Source organism: Bufo bufo, chromosome 4 (genome assembly GCF_905171765.1).
Source record: "Bufo bufo chromosome 4, aBufBuf1.1, whole genome shotgun sequence".
NCBI lineage: Eukaryota > Metazoa > Chordata > Amphibia > Anura > Bufonidae > Bufo > Bufo bufo.
The window spans coordinates 185,074,765-185,095,878 of record NC_053392.1 but is presented as its reverse complement, the minus strand read 5'-3'; the positions used below and the strand labels follow the sequence as shown (position 1 = coordinate 185,095,878).

The 21,114-nt window shown below is 43.0% G+C and overlaps 1 protein-coding gene across 1 annotated transcript in view; it reads right to left on the bottom strand.

Moving 5' to 3' along the window:
* Positions 1-20,810, bottom strand: part of LOC120999093 — a 76,860-nt gene extending 56,050 nt beyond the window's left edge. Inside the window, exon 1 of the mRNA XM_040429964.1 lies at positions 19,883-20,810. Coding sequence (XP_040285898.1) covers positions 19,883-20,810 — 928 coding nt within the window. The remainder of the gene's footprint in view (positions 1-19,882) is intronic.
* Positions 20,811-21,114: the final 304 nt, after the last annotated feature.

The window sequence follows — 21,114 nt, the reverse complement described above, 5'->3', positions numbered from 1 at the left end:
ATACCGGAAGTTTGAGAACCAGAAAATGTGCCAAACTGTGGATAGAATCCATATGCCCAAAAAATCGGTGACTTATCAGTGGACTCCTGTCTACAGTTATTAATGGCAAACTCAGCTAATGACAAGAATGAAGACCACTCCTCCTGGTTCTCCGAAACAAAACATCTCAATTAAGTCTCCAGATTCTGATTGGTGCGCTCCGTCTGTCCATTCGACAGGGGATGAAAAGCCGAAGAAAAGGACAATTGTACCCCCAGTCGAGTACAGAACACTTTCCAGAATCTGGAAGCAAACTGAGTCCACCGATCAGACACCACATCAGAGGGAACACCATGTAGTTTCACAATGTTATCAACAAACACCTGTGCAAGAGTTTTGGCATTAGTTAGAGCAGGCAAAGCTATAAAATGTGCCATTTTGCTAAATCGATCAACTACCACCACGGTTTTTCCTGAAGAATTCTGTAAATCTGTGATAAAGTCCATGGACAAATGCGTCCATGGTCTGGAAGATCCAGAAGGCCGAGTATGTGTCACCTTAGCACAAGCACAGGTAGAACAGGCTGACACATAGTCCTCAACACACCCACGCAACCCCGGCCACCAAAATCTGTGCGAGATGAGATCAACAGTGGACCTACTCCCAGGGTATCCAGCCAAGACAGTACAGTGATGTTCCTCAAATACCTTGTGACGTAAGTCTGAGGGAACAAACAATTTCCCTGGAGGACAAGAGTCCGGTGCATCCTTTTGGGCCTCCAACACCTTAGCCTTAAGATCAGGATATAGGGCAGATATGACTACCGCTTCAGACAAAATAGGACTAAGATCTTTAGAATCACCTCCCCCAGGAAAGCTGTGCGACAAAGAATCTGCCTTGATGTTCTTAACTCCAGGGCGGTAGGTGACAATGAAGTTAAATCTGGTGAAAAACAGCGAACATCTGGCCTGCCTTGGATTCAGTCGTTTAGGCGACTCAAGGTAAGCCAGATTTTTGTTATCAGTGATTACTGTAATAGGATGAATATCTCCTTCCAACCAATGGCGCCATTCTTAAAAAGCCAACTAAATGGCCAGCAATTCCCTATTACCCACATCATAATTTCTTTCAGCATTCAAGAGTTTTTTAGAAAAAAAAGCACATGGGCGCCATTTACTAGGTGAAGGACCTTGCGACAAAACTGCTCCCACCCCTACCTCGGATGCGTCAATCTCTACAATGAATGGCTGTAACACGTCCGGTTGCACCAGAATAGGAGCTGAAGCAAAACATTCCTTCGCAACAGAAAAGGCTTGTAATGCCGCTTCAAACCAAACAGAGAAATCGGCCCCCTTCTTAGTCATGCCTGTTAAAGGTTTAACCACTGTCGAATAGTTCAAGATGAATTTACGGTAGTAGTTGGTGAATCCCAAAAACCGCATAAGCGGTTTTAGATTTTCGGGTCGATCCCAGTCCAACACCGCACAGACTTTTTCGGGATCCATGTGAAAACCTGAGGCTGAGAGCAGGAAACCCAGGAATTGCACTTCCTGAACAGCAAAAACACATTTTTCCATCTTAGCATACAATTTATTCTCTCTTAGGATCTGTAACACCTGTCTCACATGATCCTGATGAGTCTCCATGTCTGGAGAATAAATTAGTATGTCATCCAGATATACAACAACAAATCTGCCCACCAGATGATGAAAGATGTCATTGACAAGGTGTTGAAAAACTTCTGGAGCATTGGTTAACCCAAAGGGCATGACCAGATTCTCAAAATGACCCTCAGGGGTATTAAAAGCCATCTTCCATTCGTCCCCCTCCTTGACCCTAACCAAATTATATGCCCCCTTCAGATCCAATTTAGAGAACACCTTGGCACCAACAATCTGATTAAACAAATCCGGAATTAAAGGAAGGGGGTAAGGATCATGGACGGTAATATGGTTTAGCTCACGGAAGTCCAGACATGGCCTAAGAGTACCATCTTTTTTTTTTTTTACAAAGAAAAACCCAGCAGCCACTGGGGATTTGGATCGTCTGATATGTCCCTTCGCCAAGCTCTCTGTAATATACTCTCGCATAGCCTTTCTTTCGGGTTCCGAAAGATTATACAACCGAGATTTGGGCAGTTTAGCCCCAGGAATGAGATTGACAGGACAATCATATTCCCGACGCGGAGGCACCTCCTGGTTAACTCTCTCAGAAAACACATCAGAAAATTTGGAAATGAACACAGGTAAAGTTTTAGTGGTGACCACAGAGAAAGAAGTATTAAGACAGTTGTCCATGCAAAAATCACTCCAATCGAAAATCTGTCTTGCTTGCCAGTCGATGGTCGGGTTATGTTTGCTTAACCATGGTAAGCCCAAAACCATCGGAGCAGGCAGACCCTTCAACACATAACATGAGATAGATTCCTGATGGAAATGACCCACTCGTAAATAGATGTCATTTTCCATCTGTGACAGGCATTTTTGGGTAAGAGGTGCAGAATCAATTGCAAAGGCAGAAATACTTTTCTCTAGTGCACTAGTAGTCAACTCTTGAATACGGACAAACTGTCCATCAATCAGGTTAACCCCTGCCCCACTGTCGATAAATACCTCGATTTCCACAGTTTTGGACTCTAGCTCCACCTCGGCAGGCAGGAGAAATCGGGTACTACCAGTAAATGCCAAAAGTAAGCTCCCCACCCACACTACTAATAGCAATTTGGGGATTAAGAGTTTTTCTTTTGTTTACACCTTGATGCTGAATGTACGGACAAATATTCACGAAATGACCCTTTTTTCCACAACAAAAACAGACTCCCTTCATATGACCAGAGCTCTTACCAGCAATCCCAGGGGTAGCTCCCCCCAACTGCATAGGCTCCTCACCAGGCGTAACCACAGGTGTCTCTTTACCATAAGTGTCAAAGGAAGTCGCCACCTTATTTGACAGTACGTCCTGAGAGTGATGACCCTTAGATCTCCCCCTCAGGCGTCTATCCAGACGTACAGCAAGGGACATAGCTGCTTCCAATGACTCAGGTTTTTCATGAAAGGCCAACGGGTCCTGCACCCTTTCAGATAGACCCTGACAGAACTGGCAACAGAGAGCAGGATCATTCCACTCCAAATCCGTAGCCCATCTCCTAAATTCAGCGCAATAGATTTCTGCGGAGCGCTCTCCCTGCTGTAAACCACGTAACTTGGTCTTCTCAGCCTGAGAGATCCAATCCGGGTCATCATAAATAAGACCCAAGGCTCTAAAAAATATATCTACCGACTGGAGGGATGGTGATCCGGTCAGCAGAGAAAAAGCCCCAGACTGTTCATCATCTTTAAGCAAAGAAATGATCATACCCACACGTTGACACTCATCCCCAGAAGAATATGGACGCAGCTTAAAGTACAACTTACGCAATTCTCTGTGCAATGAGCCGGACCGTGGTACGGTTACACAGACGCCAAATTATGCAGTGGGTCCGGATATGGGTATAGAAGTCTATAGTGTTTGTTCGTGACGCCAATTGCAGCGTGCGCACTTACAGTCTCAGGGCCCTTTAAGGTGTTGTGACTCACGCACCAGGTTAGGAATGCCAGAGTGGGGTAATGTCTCTGTGTAGTAGTAGGTATAGTGTCAACGGTGTCTCCTACCTTGGTACGGCTGGACTCCTGGATCCTGGCTCACTTGCAATAAATGAGTGTGTTGCTAGTAGGAGTAATTGAGTAACTTGGTAGTAATGAATGAGATCCAGACTTGGGATATAATTCAACTTGTCTTTACTGGAGGCAGCATTAATCCATATGAGATACAGCAATATTCTTGGGTCCCAGCAGGTATTGGCAATGTATGGCAGGGATCAATATCTCTTCTGCTTCTATCATGTGCCTGGAGCTCTCTTGCAGGATTAGTCGTCTGCTTATGGCTCTGTAATATGTGGCAGGAATCTATCTTCTGCTTTGTCTATCTTCTGCTGTGTATGGGACTGACTAGCTGAGGAGAAATTTGGCTCCTCCTGGTCTCTGGATGGTACTCACAGTTAGCTCACAGGGAATGGTTCTTCCTGGAGTTCTGGAGGTGGCTGCTTGCTTGTCACCAGCTGAGGCTGAAGGGCTCAGACTGGGAATGAAGATCTTTGGTCTCAGCCGAGACACGATCCTGGGTTGGGATCCCTAGAACTGGGAGTTCCTACCAGCACAGCCTTCCCCTAGCCGGGGTGGCTGGCACACTAACTGAACTTCCTTCTCTCCCCATGAGGCAGGACATGGGAGAGCCCACTCTGCTCAAAGAGGGGGGAGCTAAACTGGAATGTACTATTCCAGTCTAGATATGCTAAACTGAACTAAGGCCCTGCTGACACATTGCTGACACCTGCTGGTGTACATGGAAATTACAGCAAATATGATTTACAAGGCTTTTCAATGCACATATATGAGGAATATTAAGTAAAATCACATTAGATGACAAGGCACATGTTACCAACAAATAGTAGCGGGGAAAAAGAGTTTAGTAACTTAACTCTGGGATGTTACACCTGAACCTAATGAAATTGCTACTACCCCCAGAAAATCTGTCCAGGAGAGCCATCTTCGGTTCAGGGCAGGCCTGGTACCCACAATCGGAACCAGCCGCCTGTGGTCTCTGAATCTGTAAGACTGTCGCGCTGAGGTCTGCTACCTCCAAGGACAGTCCCTGCAGCTGTTCGACCAGTGATGGCAAAGGATCCATAGCTGCACTGACCTGAACAAAATGGCTTTTTTTGGCTGTATATAATGTCATGAATATAGGGGAGAGGAGGGACACAAGAAAGACAACAGAAGAGGAGAGGACTTTTAACTAGGCCTCAATGCTAGGGAGAAGGGAAAGGTCACCTCCTAGGAAACCCCTAGAACAGGCCCTGACTCCTGTCAGTATGTATAGACTCCAAAGGTGGGAAAATACATATGCTGGAACCTAAACACCATAGGAGCCCTGATAAGCCCTAGAGGGAGTGAAAAGGAAAGAGACTACCGGTTCCTTCCCAGGTGAATGAACTAGCGTCTCCCTGAGGCCTAGTAAAGAAAAAGCACAAAGGAACAACCAAATACAAAAGCAACACTTAACTTCACTAGGGATGGATGAGCAGGAAAACCAGAGACGACCTCACATCAGCTCTGCCAAACACAAAAGAAGTTATCTACCGCATAGTCAGAAGGGTGGGGTCAGACTATAAAGAGTAGAAGTGATTACAACTGAACAACAGCTGAGACAAGGTAAGTAGTCATTAACCCTATCAATACTGAATCAAGAGAAATCAAGGAGGCTCAGCCAATCTCCTTGATCTCCTGACATTAGTCACCTGAGGGACCATGACAATTTCTGTTTGATAAATAACCCTAATAGACTTAACAAAGAATTTGGCCAATTTACTTCATGCTCTTTGTGCATGGAGATTTTATGGGAAACATGAGATACATTATAAATGTACAATCAATCGATGCAAAATAAAGGTTATTTGCTCTAGATTTTAAAATTACCAACCTGTTTTCAATAATATCACATTGAATAAACTTCTTAGTCAGGATGAAATTAGCTATTAAATAGTTTTCTACTACATCCTACGAAAAAAACTGCACTATGGGGGTCATTTATTAAACAGAAATAAGCCTATATTAGGTGCATTTCTGGGGAAGATTGCGGCGCAAAGGTCCTTTGCGCCGCAATCTGCAACTTTTTCCTGCTCACGCAAGGTCTAATAAGTGGCTGTGGCGGGGGCGGGGAAAGGCATAGGCATAGAAAATGCTCTAAATGAAAGACAGCAAGGAAGCTGTCTTGTGTTTAGAAGCGGCGGTGGATAAGCCGAAGATATGTGCGAGGCCAGCTCTCTTCATAAATTCAGCGGATCCACCTGCAGGGCAGGGCCTTATTAAACTGGCGTCTAAAACGCCAGTCTTTATAAATGTGACCCCATGTATCGAACAAACAGCACGAGAACAGCAGGATACTTACTGATAATTAATGATGGTTACCTCAGTAAAGTATAAAGCTTCTACATTTGCCACAATGTCAAAGTCTTCTTCTTTAGTAGAAAAAAAGTCCCTGATCCCCCCTTCTTCTCACTGAACACCCACAGCGAGGAGAAGTTTGAGTGGCACGTGTATGGGACTGACGGAGTAGCTGAGTACAGATCTCGGCTATCTTCATCAGCTCCATACAGCCCACAGCAATCAGGCATTTAGCACCTATATCTTGTAACAGAAAGAGAGGGAAAATCAGGGATATTACCATAAACCCTTTCACTACCCTAGACCACCAGGAGTGCTATTATTATAGGAGTTGTGCACTCATAAAACTATATAGACATAATTATGTTATCACAAAATATTTTACCTACTGATAATAAAGTGTTTTCAGTTTGGACTCCAGCTCACCCCTAGTTTCTTTTACCAATCATATGACTTCTTCAATTTGTAGCCCCACCCCCTTAGATAGGTACGTCTAATGAGAAGTAGATTACGGCGGCACTACTTGGACAAGCAATGATAACCCCAGTAGGAGGTGTGATGTCGACCAATCAGCCCTTGTGTAAAAACCAGCAAACTATTTGGTGGTGCCTCTCTTTTGCGGGCATAGAGGCGGTGGGATCCATCCCCCGGGGTGGTGATCGCCACCGCCTCTTGCTGCAGCGGGAGGCATGGTGGATCATTAAAACGGCAGCTACTGGCCCATCTGGTTTAAATGATAAGAATGATATGGCGGTGTTCTTATAGTCTATTCCGCTAGCCGATTCTTTCCCTCTATTCCCACTACGTGTTTGTGGTCGTCTGTCTTATTTGTTATTTGTCATATCAGTAATGGCTTAATCATTGCCTGCATGTTTTACTATGTTCTGTTACTTATGTGTCCTTCTCTTTGATGTGGTCTTACTTTGTTTCTGTTTGTATGGAGCGCCCTGCCGTCACTATGGGGATGGTTTGAGGCGACGCCTATTTGTAGCACGTTTGGTGCGCAGAGACGTCATAGCGGTCTGACGAAGCGCTAGTCCAGCGCGAAATGGCCGTCACCTCCGATCCTCAGTGAATGGCTTGCTCCACTCCCCTGCCTGTCTGTTGATTCGATATGAAGTAATAAAGCCTGAAATTGCTTTCGCAACTGGGTGAGTGCCGCAACTTCTTTCTCTTATCATTGCATCTATTGGATCTTTGTTCTCATATTGCTGCGCACCACCAAAGAGTTTGCTGGTTTTTACACAAGGGCTGATTGGTCGACATCACACCGTCTACTGGGGTTATCATTGCTTGTCCAAGTAGTCATCTACTTCTCATTCTACTATTGATTTGTATTACTTTGAATCTAAGATCTACAGTGACAAGAAAATGCGAACCCTTTAGAATTATCTGGAATTCTGCATTTATTACTAATAAAATGTGTTTTTTTTGTGTTTTTCTATTTGTTTATTAGGTTTTTTCTTACAATACAAAATTTGAATAAAATTTAACAGTGCTGAATCCGAGTGCCAACATTACAGATATAAATATAAAAAATTATAACACATTGAACAGACAGAAACATATAAATCTAATGCATAATCTACACTGTTTTAGGGAGTTTCACAGCTCCCCAGTCGCTGCCGCGTTACTTTTGTCTCAGATCATCTTCTGTCGATCCATCCTTATCCGCCTTCTTCCCCCCTCCCCCATGGTCATCTCAGTGAACTTCGCCAGTAGCCGCTCCAGTCTCTCTCCCCCCCACCCCGGGGTACAGATAATACTCATTTAGGACGTACCGCGTATTCCTCATACCTCTCAATCAATTCAATAAGATTTTTCCATTGCCTAATGTTCGGTGCTCTTTTTGAACCCCATTCTCTTGCTATAATCACTTTTGCCGCCATGAGGCCTCTTGTCCAGATTCTTTTCTTCTCTCTTTCCCTAATTGGTGACGGGAAACAACCTAAGAGAGCCACTTCCAGTTTATATGGAAGGGATATTGAAGACTTTGCACTTAAAGCTCCAAAAATCCCTCGCCAATACGATTGCATACTTGAACAGGTCCATATCATAAGAATGTAATTGGCAGACTCTTCACTACATCTCCAACATTTTGTTTCTCGTTCCTTATAAATCTTATTTAACAGTATTAGCAGATACTGTATATTCTATGGATAATATTGAAACAAATAATCCTAAAATTACTAGAAATCGTTGTCTTTTTTATATTTTTATATATATTCCCACATTCAATTGTGTTTAGTTCAATATCCTTTACCCACTTTTCCTCACTTTTCAATTTTAATATTTTCCCCATTCCCTTCCTTATTATCCTATAAACTTGAGAAATAGTCACCCGTGTTGTCGTGTGTTGGTAACAAAAATCTAAAAATTTGTGTATTATTGTGGTAAAATATTTGTGTAGCAGTAACGGTACTGGCACATTAAATCTATGTTTTTACCAGGGCATAGTTCTGTGAGTGCTCTTATTCTCCCATTCTTTACTAACTGTGATATATATACACTGCTCAAAAAAATAAAGGGAACACTTAAACAACACAATGTAACTCCAAGTCAATCACATTTCTGTGAAATCAAACTGTCCACTTAGGAAGCAACATTGAGTGACAATCAATTTCACATGCTGTTGCGCAAATGGGATAGACAACAGGTGGAAATTATAGGCAATTAGCAAAACACCCCCAATAAAGGAGTGGTTCTGCAGGTGGTGACAACAGACCACTTCTCAATTCCTATGCTTCCTGGCTGATGTTTTGGTCACTTTTGAATGCTGGCGGTGCTTTCACTTTAGTGGTAGTATGAGACGGAGTCTACAACCCACACAAGTGGCTCAGGTAGTGCAGCTTATCCAGGATGGCACATCAATGCGACCTGTGGCAAGAAGGTTTGCTGTGTCTGTCAGCGTAGTGTCCAGAGCATGGAGGCGCTACCAGGAGACAGGCCAGTACATCAGGAGACGTGGAGGAGGCCGTAGGAGGGCAACAACCCAGCAGCAGGACCGCTACCTCCGCCTTTGTGCAAGGAGGAACAGGAGGAGCACTGCCAGAGCCCTGCAAAATGACCTCCAGCAGGCCACAAATGTACATGTGTCTGCTCAAACGGTCAGAAACAGATTCCATGAGGGTGATATGAGGGCCCGACGTCCACAGGTGGGGGTTGTGCTTACAGCCCAACACCGTGCAGGACGTTTGGCATTTGCCAGAGAACACCAAGATTGACAAATTCGCCACTGGCACCCTGTGCTCTTCACAGATGAAAGCAGGTTCACACTGAGCACATGTGACAGACGTGACAGAGTCTGGAGACGCCGTGGAGAACGTTCTGCTGCCTGCAACATCCTCCAGCATGACCGATTTGGCATTGGGTCAGTAATGGTGTGGGGTGGCATTTCTTTGGAGGGCCGCACAGCCCTCCATGTGCTCGCCAGAGGTAGCTTGACTGCCATTAGGTACCGAGATGAGATCCTCAGACCCCTTGTGAGACCATATGCTGGTGCGGTTGGCCCTGGGTTCCTCCTAATGCAAGACAATGCTAGACCTCATGTGGCTGGAGTGTGTCAGCAGTTCCTGCAAGACGAAGGCATTGATGCTATGGACTGGCCCGCCCGTTCCCCAGACCTGAATCCAATTGAGCACATCTGGGACATCATGTCTCGCTCTATCCACCAACGTCCCGTTGCACCACAGACTGTCCAGGAGTTGGCAGATGCTTTAGTCCAGGTCTGGGAGGAGATCCCTCAGGAGACCGTCCGCCACCTCATCAGGAGCATGCACAGGCGTTGTAGGGAGGTCATACAGGCACGTGGAGGCCACACACACTACTGAGCCTCATTTTGACTTGTTTTAAGGACATTACATCAAAGTTGGATCAGCCTGTAGTGTGTTTTTCCACTTTAATTTTGAGTGTGACCCCAAATCCAGACCTCCATGGGTTGAAAAATTTGATTTCCATTTTTTTATTTTTGTGTGATTTTGTTGTCAGCACATTCAACTATGTAAAGAACAAAGTATTTCAGAAGAATATTTAATTCATTCAGATCTAGGATGTGTTATTTTTGTGTTCCCTTTATTTTTTTGAGCAGTGTATTATACCATTGTTTACCCAGTGTTTAAAATCTGTAATTAATTGAAACTCTAAAATGTTACTATTACACCACAGCAGTGAAAGGTATGGGGTATTCGAAATTCCTAGTATTTTTTTTTATCTTACCCCAAGAAAGGTCCACCATTCGGCATATTGGACATTTTTTCCCTTTATTTTTAATGAATCCCATCTCGAGTATACTGAATATGTTATATTTAAGGCCACTAAAGCCCCGTTCCAGATAGTCTATTATATTGTTTCCCCCTGATTTTATCCACTGGACTTGGGAGGCTAGATAGTATCCCTGAAAAAAAGGAACCGATAATCCGCCATCCTCTTCCGCTAACCAGGATATACAGAATCCGGGGAAGCAAAACCATTTTTATTAAGGCAATTCTTTCCACCTGCCCAATTGGTAGCTTCTGCCAGATGCCGATTTTACTTTTACATCTAGTCAGCAGGGGGGTAACATTTAAACGCACCGATCTCTCGCTCATCCTTACACCCCTTAGGCGGTGTATGTCAGAGCTTGGAGCAAGTGCTTTATAATTTCAGCAACACAAATGCCCGGAGTTCACTGCTGCACTGCCATCAGCATGCCTTGAATGATTCTGTCTCAGTCACTTCAGACATGTTCATAGCAGTGTTGCAACTCTCAGTGAACTCTGTGTGCAGTAACATAACTGGGAGTCAGAAAGGGAAGTAGGACCCAAACAGGAAACACTCTATTATTAGTAAGTGAACTGGTTAATGGAAACATAATTATGTTTACATAGTTTTATATGATTGTATGAGTCACTCCTTTAACCACTTCTCTATCCTAGACCAACTGGTTTGTTGTACTTTACTACTACTTAGTAAAATGTATTACTTTGAATCTAAGATCTACCGTGACAAGAAAATGTGAACCCTTTAGAATTATCTGTAATTCTGCATTTATTACTAATAAAATGTGTTCTGATTGTCACCTAAGTAACAATTATAGGCAAACAGAATGTAACTAATCTAATAACACAAAACAGTTGTACCAGTCATGTCTTTTATTGAGCAGGTTAATTAAATGTCCACCATGCAGTAAGAAAAAGTAAGATTTGAATTTAATCCCCTTTTAGTAGCAATTTAGGGCTAACATATTCCGTGGCAGTGTCCCCATTGGGACTCACAATCTAAATTCCCTATCAGAGTGTCTTTGGAGTGTGGTAGGAAACCAGAGTTCCCAGAGGAATCCCACACAAACATTGGTTTTTGATTCAAACATTGGACCCCAGTGCATCACCCAATGTCTCTTCAGCTTAGAATATAGTGCTATATATTAGTTTTTTACAATATTCATCTTTTTTTTCCATCTGAAGTTATGATTCCTCCCTGCTTGAGTTTCTTGACAAGTAACTTAAGCAGGGAGGAATCATAATTTCAGATGGAAAAAAATTAAGAATATTCTAAAAAACAAATATATACCACTATATTTTATAGTGCTATATATTCCTTTTTGACCCACACCTGTATTGATCATGTAATATTCGCATATTACGCGATCATTACATTGCAGATTTTTCAAGTAAAATAATGTAGAATATAAGGAATATTCGAATTTGTGAATATTCGCCGAATATTCTACAAAATATTCGCAAAATATCACAAATTCGAATATGACCCCTGCCGCTCATCACTACTCTGCACCACCACCAATCAGCTCTTGGAAGGGGCTATGGTGTTTGTGCATTAACTGAAACCTCTTAAACATCTACCTGCATGCCGTCTTCTTAGTAGTAATACTGAATATTGCAGCTTTGTTCCATTCAAGTGAATGCAATAACCTGGACTGTTGCTAGTAAGTGGTTGGCATGCAGGTAGACAGACCCATATGAACACTAAAAAGGGCAACAGTGTGCGACTGCACATGAGTCCCTCATCTCCCTTCACCAGCATTAAATCTATGGCACTGCCAAAGGATGCACCTAATTTATGATGAAGCACAGGCTATTTCCCTTTGATATAAGACACCAGTGGGACCATTTGTACTATTCCTGACTTTGTATGTACAGGATGATGTTACCATATACGTAGGATACCCCCAGGGATATCTTTGAAGACAGCAGACTCGTCCTTATCAGGTCCTTGTTACGCTCCCTAGGTAGGGAAAGTGCAGGGACAGTTTAGGCTATGAATAGTTACATAACAATCTTTTATGTTTTTATTGTCATATCCCCATCTATCAGTGGTCATTGTTAGCCTTTGGTGCCAATCCACAGTCATAGATTGTATTGTTTTTCTCTTCTCATAGCCCTACTCAGGGAGAGCTTTGAAGACCGCGTGATCACACTTGTCACAGTGGGTATTCTGCCCACTACAGTAGGGATATATTTGGGAGAAAGAGCCTTTTTTTAGTTTTATCTTTAACCCCTTAGGGACCCATGACGTACCGGTACGGCATGGTTCCCAAGTCCTTAAGGACTCATGACGTACCGGTACGTCATCTATAGTTCCGATCACCGCCGCCGGCGGGCGGTGATCGGAACACGGTGCCTGCTCAAATCATTGAGCAGGCACCACGGCTAAATGCGCGGTCAATTCAGACCTGCGTTTTGCAGCTTTTACCTGGTGCAGCGGCAGAGGTCGGCGGTGCCATCGGGTCCCCATGGGGCTGTGGGGGGACCCGATGGCATGGAAGGCAGCGCGATGCCTCAGGAAGGCCTTCCCGATGGCCTTCCGGTGAAGAGCCTGTGAGATCCAGCCCCCTGGATCTCACAGGCCGGAAGCTGTATGAGTAATACACACAGTATTACTCATACAGCCAATGCATTCCAATACAGAAGTATTGGAATGCATTGTAAAGGATTAGAACCCCAAAAAATTAAAAGTTTCAAGTAAAAATAAACAAAAACATCATTTTCCCTAAATAAAGTTTAAAAAAAATTGTAAAAAATAGGGGAACCGGCTCTATAAAAATATCACATGACCTAACCCCTCAGATGAACACCGTAAAAAATAAAAAATAAAAACTGTGCTAAATAAACCATTTTTTTGTCTCCTTACATCACAAGAAGTACAACAGCAAGCGATCAAAAAGGTGTTTGCCCACCAAAATAGAACCAAACTAACCGTCATCTCATCCTGCAAAAAATGAGCCCCTACCTGAGACAATCGCCCAAAAAATTAAAAAACTATGGTTTAGAATATGGAGACAAAAAACTGTGCTAAATAAACCATTTTTTGTCACCTTACATCACAAAATAGTATACATATTAGGTATCGCCGCGTCCGTATCGACCGGCTCTATAAAAATATCACATGACCTAACCCCTCAGATGAACACCGTAATTTTTTTTTTATAAAAACTGTGTTAAATAAACCATTTTTTGTCACCTTACATCACAAAAAGTGTAATAGCAAGCGATCAAAAAGTCACACGCACCCTAAAATAGTGCCAATAAAACAGTCATCTCATCCCGCAAAAATCATACCCTACCCAAGGTAATCGCCCAAAAACTGAAAAAATTATGGCTCTCAGACTATGGAAACACTAAAACATGATTTTTTTTGCTACAAAAATGAAATCATTGTGTAAACCTTACATAAATAAAAAAAAAAATACATATTAGGTATCGCCGCATCCGTATCGACCGGCTCTATAAAAATATCACATGAACTAACCCCTCAGATGAATACCGTAAAAAATTTAAAATAAAAACTGTGCTAAATAAACAATTTTTTGTCACCTTACATCACAAAAAGTGTAATAGCAAGCGATCAAAAAGTCACACGCACCCCAAAATAGTGCCAATAAAACCGTCATCTCATCCCGCAAAAATCATACCCTACCTAAGGTAATCGCCCAAAACTGAAAAAATATGGCTCTCAGAATATGGAAACACTAAAACATGATTTTTTTTTGCTTCAAAAATGAAATCATTGTGTAAAACTTACATAAATAAAAAAAAGTATACATATTAGGTATCGCCGCATCCGTGACAACCTGGTCTATAAAAATATCACATGATCTAACCTGTCAGATGAATGTTGTAAATAACAAAAAATAAAAACGGTGCCAAAACAGCTATTTCTTGTTATCTTGCCTCACAAAAAGTGTAATATAGAGAAACCAAAAATCATATGTACCCTAAACTAGTACCAACAATACTGCCACCCTATCCCGTAGTTTCTAAAATGGGGCCACTTTTTAGTTTCTACTCTAGGGGTGCATCAGGGGGGCTTCAAATGGGACATGGTGTCAAAAAAAAACAGTCCAGCAAAATCTGCCTTCCAAAAACCGTTTGGCAATCCTTTCCTGGATTAAAATGGAAAATTTCCCCAAAAATTTTAATTCTGAAATTTCATCTCCACTTGCCAATAACTCTTGGTGGAACACCTGAAGGGTTAACAACGTTTGTAAAATCTGTTTTGAATACCTTGAGGGGTGTAGTTTCTTAGATGGGGTCACTTTTATGGAGTTTCTACTCTAGGGTTGCATCAGGGGGGCTTCAAATGGGACATGGCGTAAAAAAAAACAGTCCAGCAAAATCTGCCTTCCAAAAACCGTATGGCATTCCTTTCCCTCTGCGCCCTGCCGTGTGCCCGTACAGTAGTTTACAACCACATATGGGGTGTTTCTGTAAACTACAGAATCAGGGCCATAAATATTGAGTTTGGTTTGGCTGTTAACCCTTGCTTTGTAACTTAATTGTTGTGGAACACCTAAAAGGTTAACAAGGTTTGTAAAATCAGTTTTGAATACCTTGAGGGGTGTAGTTTATAGAATGGGGTCATTTTTGGGTGGTTTCTATTATGAAAAGTGACTTTAGACCTGAACTGGTCCCTAAAAATTTGGTTTTTGAAAATTCAGAAAAATGTCAAGATTTGCTTCTAAACTTCTAAGCCTTGTAACATCCCCAAAAAATAAAATATCATTCCCAAAATGATCCAAACATGAAGTAGACATATGGGGAATGTAAAGTAATAACTATTTTTGGAGGTATTACTATGTATTATAGAAGTAGAGAAATTGAAACTTGGAAATTTGCAATTTTTTACAAATTTATGGTAAATTTGGTATTTTTTTATAAATAAAAATTTATTTTTTTACTTCATTTTACCAGTGTCATGAAGTACAATATGTGACGAAAAAACAATCTCAGAATGGCCTGGATAAGTCAAAGCGTTTTAAAGTTATCAGCACTTAAAGTGACACTGGTCAGATTTGCAAAAAATGGCCAAGTCCGTAAGGTGAAATAGGGCCGAGTCCTTAAGGGGTTTTTTTTCTCAGAGAAAAGGTGGTGGAACTCACCCCCCTCCCCCTGGCCACGCCCCTACCCAACCCTAGGACCGCCCCCTACCTGCCCCTAGGACCGCCCCCCCTACCCACCCCTAGGACCGCCCCCCTGTACCCACCCCTAGGACCGCCCCCCATACCCACCCCTAGGACCGCCCCCTAAAACCGCCCCTTTAGAGAACAGGGATGCAAGTAAAATTTGGGGGGGGCTATAAAAGTCCAGCCAAGCAAAGAAACCCCCCAGATGGGGATGGCACTGTTAATGGGGGATCTGGGGATTGCACTGTTAATGGGGGATCTGGGGATGGCACTGTTAATGGGGGATCTGGGGATGGCACTGTTATGGGGTGGAGGATCTGGGGATGGCATCCACAGATCCCCCATCCTATAACAGTGCCATCCACAGACCCCCCCCCATCCTATAACAGTGCCATCCACAGACCCCCCCACCCCATAACAGTGCCATCCACAGACCCCCCCACCCCATAACAGTGCCATCCACAGACCCCCCCCCCCCACCCCATAACAGTGCCATCCACAGACCCCCACCCCATAACAGTGCCATCCACAGACCCCCCCCCTCACACCATAACAGTGCCATCCACAGACCCCCCACCCCATAACAGTGCCATCCACAGACCCCCCCACCCGATAACAGTGCCATCCACAGACCCCCCCACCCCATAACAGTGCCATCCACAGACCCCCCCCACCCCATAACAGTGCCATCCACAGACCCCTCTCCACCCCATAACAGTGCCATCCACAGACCCCCCTCCACCCCATAACAGTGTCATCCACAGACCCCCCATTTCCACTCCAGTACAGTTATAAAATGTGTAATTAAATGAATAATGATTCATGCTGCCCCCTCAGTAGTATAACTTTCAATATATTGTACTCACAGGGCTACTGTTATCGTAATGCAGGCCGGCCTGGCAGACGAGCGGCAGCGTCACTGACTGACGTCACGTGCCTGCGCTGCTTTATGAATGAAGTAGGCGGCGCAGGCACGTGACGTCAGTCCGTGACGCTGCCGCTCGTCTGCCCGGCCGGCCTGCATTACGATAACAGTAGCCCTGTGAGTACAATATATTGAAAGTTATACTACTGAGGGGGCAGCATGAATCATTATTCATTTAATTACACATTTTATAAGTCTCTACTGGAGCTGCGGGGCCGGAGCACAGTGAACGGCCCCCAGCTCCTCCTCTCAGTCCCTCCCCGCTGATACATCGCAGGCTGCGATGTCAAAAGGTGGCGGAACGCCGTTCCGGTGCGTTCCGCCAGAAAAAAAGCCCAAGGGGTATTCCCATTTCGGATTGGGTGCATATCACTAGGATACGCCCTCAATGTCTGATAGGTTTGGATAGTAGGGACTGGCACTCACTATGTGGATCACAACATCAGCTTTTAATGTTTAAAAAATATGACATATGTCTAAATCAAAGGTGAATACATGGTACATAATACATAAAATATCCCCCTAAAAACTCAATAAAATTTCCACTTGTCTAACGGTCCTAGATGGATGACATGTGCAACTAGTTCAAATTGGAAAGTCCATGATACAATATTTCAATCTGGGACAATGTTCCTTTAAATACCAGCAATCAACGTCCGGACAGTACTGACTTCTTTCGAGTCTGTGATTCAGATCTCGATAACATACAATCCGCCAATTGTGGCGTTCAGTCTTTCCTCACCGGAGTGGATTGTGTGCGGTGGTCACAGGCTGTGGAGAGATATTGCTTACCGGTGTCTGCAGATATCCGGCCCTCTCGTTCACCTGCCTTCCACACCGCGCTGCTGTACTTACTTCCGGCGTCCTCGCACTCTGTTCTAGGTCACGTGTTCCTACAGAGATATCGCGGGACTTCGTTACTTAGTTCCGGTATCTGATGTGCTAGTGCGCATAGCAAGATGGGAGAAATGGAGCGCTCCAAATTTGAAAAGTCAATCAAATGATCTTTCTCATGTCCGGATTAACACTTGCAGCAGGGATTTCCACGCCAGACGCGTTTCGAGGACTTCACTCCTCTTCCTCAGTGGCTGAATCCCTGTTGTACATCACTTCCTTTTATGTCCCCACAAGATCATTATAAAATCTGGACTGGAATGTATTTTGAACACATTGCGGTATCAATGCGATTTGCATGCGTTTTTTTCGTTGTCCATGCGTTTTTTCTTTCCATTGCATCAGGATATTATAATAAGTATAGACAGCGAAAAAAGCAATCTTCAGTTGATCAATTTACACTCTTAAGTTTATAAAATACATCAACTACATAAAATACATAACTCCTGTTAAAATCAACATAAAATATACCCAATATGTTTGAGGGAAGGGTAATTTGGGGTCTTGTTCATTATAAAAAGCAGGATAATAAAACCTCTCTCTTGTTTTACGTTCAAGCTACTTGTAGATTAATATGTTGTAGGTAGATGTGGGGGAGTGGGCCTATCACCAAGGGGGGGTCGCAGCGCCGATAGACGGCCAGACATGCGATCCCCCATTGGATGAGAGGCACACCACCCAAACTCATAAAAAGCCAAAAATCTCCATTTCTGCATTTAAACCCACTGGCAACATGCTTCCAAAATTGTAAATCTGTTTTGTTTCTGCTCTAGACATCCGTTCGATGTGATTCCCACCTCTCCAGTGCTTCTCAATTTTCTCCAGGGCCACAAAAACCAACCCTGTGGGGTCTTGGTTGTGGGCCTCTTTAAAGTGCCTTGAGAGTGAGTGTTGTAAATATCCCTTTTTGTTATTCGTAATATGGAAATTGGCAAATGTCGTGCCCATTCACAAGAAAGGTAGTAGGGAGGAATCGAGCAACTATAGACCAGTGAGTCTGACATCAATAGTAGGCAAATTAATGGAAACCCTATTAAAGGATAGGATTGGGGAACATCTAAAATCCCATGGATTGCAAGATGAAAAACAACATGGGTTTACTTCAGGGAGATCATGTCAAACAAATCTTATAGATTTTTTTGACTGGGTGAATAAAATAATAGACGGTGGAGGTGCAGTAGACATCGCATATCTAGATTTTAGTAAGGCTTTTGACACTGTCCCACATAGAAGACTTATCAATAAACTGCAGTCATTGAGCATGGACTCCCATATTGTTGAGTGGATTAGGCAGTGGCTGAGTGACAGACAACAGAGGGTTGTAGTCAATGGAGAACATTCAAAACAAGGTAATGTTACCAGTGGGGTTCCACAGGGATCTGTACTGGGACCGATTTTGTTTAATATCTTCATAAGTGATATTGCAAAAGGCCTCGCTGGTAAGGTTTGTCTTTTTGCTGATGACACAAAGATATGTAACAGGGTTGATGTTCCTGGAGGGAAACGCCAAATGGAAAAGGATTTAGGAAAACTAGAAGAATGGTCAGAACTCTGGAAACTGAAATTTAATGTGGATAAGTGCAAGATAATGCACCTGGGGCGTAAAAACCCAAGGGCAGAATATAGAATATTTGACACAGTCCTGACCTCAGTATCTGAGGAAAGGGATTTAGGAGTAATTATTTCAGAAGACTTAAAGGTGGGAAGACAATGTAATAGAGCAGCACGAAATGCCAGCAGAATGCTTGGATGTATAGGGAGAGGTATAAGCAGTAGAAAGAGTGAAGTGCTTATGCCGCTGTACAGAACACTGGTGAGACCTCACTTGGAGTATTGTGCGCAGTACTGGAGGCCATATCTCCAGAAGGATATAGATACTCTAGAGAGAGTTCAGAGAAGAGCTACTAAACTAGTACATGGATTGCAGGATAAAACTTACCAGGAAAGGTTAAAGGACCTTAATATGTATAGCTTGGAAGAAAGAAGAGACAGAGGGGATATGATAGAAACTTTTAAATACATAAAGGGAATCAACTCGGTAAAGGAAGAGAGCATATTTAAAAGAAGAAAAACTACCACAAGAGGACACAGTTTTAAATTAGAGGGGCAAAGGTTTAAAAGTAATATAAGGAAGTATTACTTTACTGAGAGAGTAGTGGATGCATGGAATAGCCTTCCTGCAGAAGTGGTAGCTGCAAATACAGTGAAGGGGTTTAAGCATGCATGGGATAGGCATAAGGCCATCCTTCATATAAGATAGGGCCGGGGGCTATCCATAGTATTCAGTATATTGGGCAGACTAGATGGGCCAAATGGTTCTTATCTGCCGACACATTCTATGTTTCTATGTTTCTATGTTTCTATGTTCGGATATTCTCACTCTCAAGGCTCTTTTGGTTCGTCCGATGTACTGCCTGGCGCATGGGCACTGGACGAGGTAGATCACACTCACTGTGTTGCACGTTAAGAACTGTTCTATTTCCCATGTAAATGAATTTTGGCTAGAAAGAACCTTTTTTGTATTTCTAGGGATTTTCGTTATTTTACAGCATGTGCATTGTCCACATCTAAAAAAACCTTTTAAATTCATCCATCCTCCCAAGTCTGGGTTTATACTGTGTCTTGTCTTGATGGAAGGGGCCACCTTAATACCCAAATTTGGTGCTTTGGTGTATATAATTAGTGGTTTTGTTGGTATTATCCTACCTAAGGTTTTGTCCTGCAATAAAAGGTGCCAATGACGTTTCACTATCTCCTCAATTTTCTTCCTTTGTATTGTGTAGGGGAGAATTATTCTAAATTGGGAGTCTGTTTCTTTATTTTGTGCTGTTTTGACTGTTAACAGTGTACGTCTTGATAGCTTTCTTACTCTCTCTAATGAGTCCTCTAGTAAATTGCTAGGGTATTGTTTTGCCAAAAATTTGTCTCTTAAATGCATTGCTTCCACTTCAAATTGTGCCCCCTCGGTACAATTTCGTTTCAATCTACGAAATTGTCCGAAGGGCACATTCAAGAGCCAATTAGGTAAATGGCAACTTGAATGTAGGATGAATGCGTTTCTCGAAGAGGGTTTCTGGAAGGTCTTGCACACGTACTTTTCTCCTACTTTCGTAATTGACAAATCCAGGAATTCTATTTCTATATTCTCAGTGCTTCGTATAAAAGTCAAGTTAAGATTATTTATATTTAGTTCGGATATGAACTTATTTAAGCTTTCTTGATCCCCTTTCCAGATTAAAATAATGTCATCTATATAACGTCGCCAGAGCACCAGGTCGCCCCCTCTATGCGAATCTATAAACTCCCGTTCCCATTGTGCAAGAAACAAGTTTGCATAGCTGGGGGCAAACCTGGTGCCCATGGCGGTTCCTCTAATCTGCAGATAAAAACCTCCCTCAAAATAGAAATAGTTGTGTTCTAAAATATGTTGTATTCCCTCTAAAATAAAATCCGCTTGTGATGTCTTCATTTCTTTATTCCTTTCTAATTGGGCTTTAGTGGCCCTCAGGCCAGCTTCGTGGTCTATCACCGTGTAGAGGGACTGGACATCTAGAGTAGTCATAATCCAGTCCTCTCCCACAGTCAATCCTTCCAAAATTTCAATTATTTGGGTAGTATCTCTCAAGTGGGACATCGTGGTTTTTACCATCGGTTGTAGCCACGTGTCTACATATCTTGAGAGATTTGATGTTAAGGAGCCAATGCCTGAAACTATGGGGCGGCCCGGAGGATTCTCCATGTCTTTATGCACCTTTGGAAGGCAATAAAAGACCGGGAGTCATCCAAAGGTGCATAAAGACATGGAGAATCCTCCGGGCCGCCCCATAGTTTCAGGCATTGGCTCCTTAACATCAAATCTCTCAAGATATGTAGACACGTGGCTACAACCGATGGTAAAAACCACGATGTCCCACTTGAGAGATACTACCCAAATAATT